The sequence below is a fragment of the Adiantum capillus-veneris genome, chromosome 5 (assembly GCF_014529385.1).
Source record: "Adiantum capillus-veneris isolate H3 chromosome 5, ASM1452938v2, whole genome shotgun sequence".
NCBI classification, from domain to species: Eukaryota; Viridiplantae; Streptophyta; class Polypodiopsida; order Polypodiales; family Pteridaceae; genus Adiantum; species Adiantum capillus-veneris.
Window position 1 is genome coordinate 52,292,337 of NC_140935.1, and position 6,000 is coordinate 52,298,336.

Consider the following 6,000-nt stretch of genomic DNA (forward strand, 5'->3'; position numbering starts at 1 on the left):
CTATTCTTTCGGTGCCTTTTTAGGGCACTTCGCAGAGATATGCCCAATTTTTCCGCATCCAAAGCACTTCCCCTCTTTGATGTAGAGAGCTCTCTCTCGAAGAGTAAGCTTGGGTCGTGCATCCTTTTCTTTCTTTTCTGGGTTGCTCTTCCTCTTTCTACTTTCATTGTTCAAAGTCTGTTCGGTCCTTTGCATCATGATTTCATATGTGGGGTAGGTCAAACTGTCTCAATAAATGGCAAAACCCAGTTTCGCATGACTCATCAATTCCAGAATGGAATCTGACTTTTGCTCTAAGCAGTGATCTCGGATCTCTGTAGGAAGTCCCAAGGTAAACCGCTCAATCTGTTCTTTGAACGAGATCTTCTTAAATGAAGAGGCTGGTAGAAAAGAGCTCCAGAATCTTTCGCAATATACGTCCAATGATTCTTTCTCGGTCATCCGAAGATGGTTCCAAGCAATACGTATGTCACGTTCGTATTCCCGAGTCAACCAGGAAGAAATAAAAAGCCTTTTAATTTTCATTCATTGAATTGGCGCTTTCTTGTTCAATAGAAGCGTGGACCACCAAGTTCGAGCATTTCCCTTCAAGCAAGAGGTAGCCCTCCGAATCTTGGAGTGCTCTGAGTAATGTCCTCTAGAGAAAGCTATGTCAAACTGCTGTATGAAGGCCAAAGCCTTCAAAGAATCTCGAAATCCAGAAAACGAGTCAAATTTAATTGACTCTCCATCTTCTTTAAACTCTCGGACTTTCTTGCTTTTATCCTCCAAAAAGTCATATTGGTTGGCTTTATAGAAATTCTTCTTCTTTGCAAAGAATCTGTGATCATCGGAGTCCATATTGTCTGAAGACAGAAACTGACAGAAACTAGGTAAAATCTAGGCTTCTTTGCCTTTTTCTTGCCCTTTCCGAAGCTTTGCTTTTTGCTTCGCTTTTTCCCTTTTCTGTCTTCTTCGCTCAAGTCAGAAAAGCTAGAAGAACTGTCAAAAGAAGAAGAAGAAGAAGAATTGGATACTCCTTCAAATCTGACATGCTTTTTCTGCTTTCTTGCCAAGGCAAAAGCAAATTGACGACCCAAATAACCCAAGAAGTCAGTTCCTTTCTTTCGCTTTTTGTCATGCTTTTCAACTTTGTTTTGCGCGTCAAAACTAAGAAATCCGTGTATCAACCACCTCTTCTAATTCTTGCTCTGTAAACATCCTTGGAGTAGGAGGTTTCTTGAGTGCCGGTTTGAGGGGTGGTTCTGTGGTTTGCCACCACTATGCCTACACCTTGTCGAAAGAGGTCCGGGTCATAAATTTTGCAAATTTCGGGTCCTTCGCAAAATTTAACATCATCTTTGCTACATCGTCAATCAATTGTCGACGCTCCATCTCTTCAATCTCCGCCTGAGTAGGCTGAGACAAGCCATACTCCTGGTGAAAATCTTCTTCGTGATCTCTTCCCGCATCTCCAGATGCAGAGGAAGTCGATTGATCTTTGTCTGAATCCATAAGTGCCGCGTAAAAAGGATCGGATTTCCCGGTAGAAGAAAAATCGGCCGCGCTCTGATACCACTATAACAGACTTGGATACACCAAGTCAAGATTCAACCGCGACACGACAAGAATTCACTTCAAAACAGTTCAAGTTCACAATTGATTCGACACGACCGAGCGGAGTTCTGTGCCTAGAGATATTGGCTTCAAAGACTAGCGTCCCTTTCGGTATTTCTTTTTGTATTAATCTGTCGCACAAAGTACACGGGAGTGGTTGGGTCACACTCTTAGACTCTGCGTCCAGATGCTCTGAGAAGTGGAAGCCCAAGCCACTATTATAAAGGTTTACAAGGGATGCTAAAAGCAGAGCCCCAAAAGCTGCCAATTAAAAGCACTATAAAAATAAAGCTATCTTTTTTTCTCTCTCAAGCCATTGCTTGGCAAGATAAAGCAAAGCTTAAAATTAAGGTTCTCTCTCTCTCTTGCGTGGAATTTCACGTAGCCAAAAGCTGCTAGAACTGTTGTAAAACGCGTCGAAAAACGCGGACTTCCGTACAGCAAATGCCATGTCAGCCTTTTCGTGAAATGCGCAGGGTTCTGCGGGTTTCCGTATCTTCGAAGAAAGAAGAGGCGAAGAAGGAACACTCCACCCAACTCGAATTCTATTCTTGATGTTCAAGGTAATATGCAAACGGAAAAGGGAAAGCGTCAGCTTCTCAAGGACTTGGAATCTATGAATAACCAACAGATATTGATCCTCTATAATCCTGGATCAACGGACAACTTTATCTCATTGGGTACGGCAGAATGCTTGGGGCCTCACACCGACTCAGCTTGGAACTTCGGTCACTTCCGAATCGGCATTGCAGGGGTTGACTACCAACGCAACTCCCGTGCAAGGATAGCTCAATCTTCAAATTGGCGAGTACAAGGACCACGAATCATTTTTGATGGCGCCATTGAGGGATGTGATATCATCTTGGGTATGCCCTGGCACTACTATATGCAACAGGTCCCAACTATGTGGAAAAGACCCTCGCCTTTGAGAATGAGGACAAGAACATTAACTCCTTTGTTAAATCTGATTCTTTATTGTAAACCATATCTCCATTAAAAAGGAAATAAAGTGCATTTCTGCTTACTTGATTTTCGCTTTCGGCACTTTGTCACTTCATGACAAGACAGCAAATAGAGTTGACTATAAGACCATTCAATACCTTAAATGCATAAGGTAGTGCATCATAGCTGAAGACCCTAGCCTACAACTCTTACATCGATCTTTAATTTGAAGCTAAAATATTGCTACTTTTTTAATAAAATAAAAAAATCAGGACGGAGAATTTCAGCATTCCCATCTTCCGAGACACATCATAAATGCAAATCCATGAACAAAATTGGCTTCAGAACCAGACCAAGGTCTCACAATCTGAAGCAGTCATCTCGTTCTCCAGAGCACTTTCATCAGTCACAAGTACAACATCCCCTATCTGTCAATAGCAAAACAATGCGAATGTCAGAATTGTGAAAGATGCATTAAACCTGCAAAAACTAGTCACATCAATCACTAACACAAATGAGGATGAGCTTGCAGGAATTCTTTTTCATACAGCATACACCCAGTAAACAGAAAATGTGAGCACCCTCTTGATTGATAGTGTATTATAAACTTAGTTTGAAAGCTAAAATGTCACCTGATTCTGAATTATCACATACAAACAAGCAGTGTTTTCAAAAACAATTTACATGGTTTTTCTGAGTTGATTACAGACCTGACAGACATCAGTGAGGAAAACCCTATCAATCTCTCCAGATAGTAAACTTGGTCTTACTTCCAGCGCTACCACTCGCAACTGCAATTTCACACAATATGACTAATGATTATTGGAAGTTCTGCAAACGGTTCAAGATGTTATATTCATGTGAAAAAACGCTTACAAGTCTAACGCTGACCCACAGCTGTGAAGCAAAGCCAATAACCCGTGCTGATGATTGACTAATGACTTGTTTTGCTACAATCTTAGACCTCTTAAATGCCTTAACAGTGCTTTCTACATCTGAATCTTGTTTGCTTGCAAGCTGTATTTTCCTATCGTTTTCAACTTGTTCCTTTAAAAGCCCATAATCCTCTTCTAGACTTCTTTGTGGTGCATCAATGCCTATATCTGTCCCATGTTTATGAATTTCCGCATCCCTTGTCTGGTTGCTGCCCATCGGCACCTCTTTGATCAGGTTCATGTACTGGATGTCACTTGGAGACTTTTGAGGTCCTTTCTCTTGTGGAAGCAATACCACATGAATTCTCTGAGGCTCCGTTAGCTGTGCAGGTGAAGGTGTTTCATTCGAGAGGTACTGCTCTGCATTCAATGGGCGTGAATCCACATTCTTGCCCGCTTCTTTGTCCTCGCGTGCCCTTACTGTTAGCCTGAACCTGAAAAGCAAGCTCGCCAATGGGAGACGCTGCAAATTCCAGCTTCCTTCTTGTCGAGGCTTCATGCCGTGGCAGCTGCTTTGCAACGTAAGGGAATGGCAATCTGTTGGTATCACAAGCCATTTGCGTGACGCAAACAACAGGGTTCCCCAAGCATGAGCCCTGTACCACGAATCGTAATCTCGCCACGGCTGAGGTCTGCGAGAAGAAAGCGATGGTGGGTTCGCGCAGGCAGCAGCGCCCATTTCAGCAATGCAAGGAGTTATCATTTATCTCGAATTTATAGCCGGCCCAAAGGACTAAGGCTGTGCCTTCTCTCTTCCCTATTGGGGAGGTGGTTCCCATGATTGCGCCTTGAGGGTGTAATGTACAGTTGTATATACATGATATGTGTAAAGTTTCTCCCTACTACTTTCACCGTGCTCACGGCAAAAAAAAACACAATTTGTTTCACTTTTGGATGTCAATGAATGAAAGTGATGGGTTTTTGAGTGGAAGTTGTGGGTGCCTTCAAAGTTGGTAGGTGAAGAAGGGCTATCAGGAATGGAGGGTTTAGATTTTTGTCAGGCTGGAGGTATCAAATGTTTGTGTCCTATCACTAAGGTGCATTTTTCAAGGCCTTATCATTTAGAAATAAAAGGCTAGAACTAGGCCACTTATTTGTTGCTTCCCTCTTCTTTGGTCTTTCCCTCCCTTTTGCGTAGAGCCAAACTTTGAGGACCTCAAGGAGGCAACCTCTCTCTCTCTCTCTCTCTCTCTCTCTCTCTCTCTCTCTCAAATCTTCTTTATACATATGTTACATGAGATAATCCAATGTTGTCACATTGGCAGTTTCCTGATGATCTGGAGAACCTTACCTCTCAAGAATCTATTAACTAGAGAAAGAGCATCTTCCAACATTATATCTCTGATGAAGGACATGGGAACTGTATGACTGGTCAGTGAAGCTTTTTCAAAGGTGATCTAGTTTCTTATACCATATAAACCACAAAAACCATACTCTAAAGGACTGCGAGGAAAAATGGAGGGCTGGGTCTTCCTAAGTTTTAACTTTCTTTTTAAAATGACCTCAAACTTAGTGATAGAGACACCCCATGCATCATTCCACATCCAAGATACCCACCTCCACCATTCCAACATAGGTTTACAAGACCAAAATACATGTCTAACAAATTCTAGGCTAGAGCATCTGACATATTTCTCATAAGTGAACCCCTTCTTATTAAGATTCATGGCAGTAGGCAAGACTCTTGTGAGAACTCTCCATAATAACACAATAAATTTAAATTGATCAGGGACTTACCATACATTAAAAATAGTTTTCAGCCAGCAATGTACATCTTGATGAAGAGACCATTGTGTATTACATCTCAGATAAATCTCTGAATCTATCATGACCACATAAGATAGAAAGCAGAAGTTGTATAAGTCGAGTAGGGGAATGGAGAGAGCTTTTGAGAAAGCTTTTCATGGAAAATGGACCGGTTGGAAAATTTATTGAAAAAGCTCTCTCTATAAACTTTGTGTTGGATTCCCTAATGTTATGCAAAAAGATCCCTCCGCGAAATGCTAGTTGATGACGGAAGCGGTCACCCAAAATTGTGCCACCACATTAAAAGACAATCCTATAGAGTGATGGTTTGGTGGTTGGAGGTCTTATGTGCACTTCTAACATTGTGGTTGCACACATGCTACAATAAAATCAAGGAGACATGTGTATAAGGAGGCATCGATCTTGTGAGTACGTTTACTGGTACCCTCAGGTGTACTTTGTGATGCCTCCTTGGTAACCTCAATCAAGTTTAATGGTGTGATCTTTGGTGCATTTGGATTATTCGGACATTGGGCAATCAAATGATCTATGCCACATCGATTACACATGAGTATCGGCATTGTAGATGTGCTCCCTTGATTGGTTTGCATGAGTGTGGCATTTTTTTGTAGTCTAATAGGACACTCGGCCACATGATGTGGACCTCCACGCTCGTAGCATTGAAGAGGGGGTCTCTTGGCAGTGTAATTGATATTTTGGCCTCTTGCAGCAAGAGCAGCTACTTGATAGACAGGTTTGACTTGTCCCCAATAGTCCTCCA

At 42.0% G+C, this 6,000-nt stretch overlaps 1 protein-coding gene across 1 annotated transcript in view; it reads right to left on the reverse strand.

The window, feature by feature from the left end:
• The window catches only part of LOC147457314 (uncharacterized), a 46,717-nt gene extending 42,546 nt beyond the window's left edge, over window positions 1-4,171 (reverse strand). The window contains exons 1-3 of the mRNA XM_086512232.1: window positions 3,415-4,171; window positions 3,249-3,329; window positions 2,892-2,966 (exon numbers count right to left, since the gene is read on the reverse strand). Coding sequence (XP_086368358.1) covers window positions 2,892-2,966; window positions 3,249-3,329; window positions 3,415-4,152 — 894 coding nt within the window. The 5' untranslated portion in view covers window positions 4,153-4,171. The remainder of the gene's footprint in view (window positions 1-2,891; window positions 2,967-3,248; window positions 3,330-3,414) is intronic.
• Window positions 4,172-6,000: the final 1,829 nt, after the last annotated feature.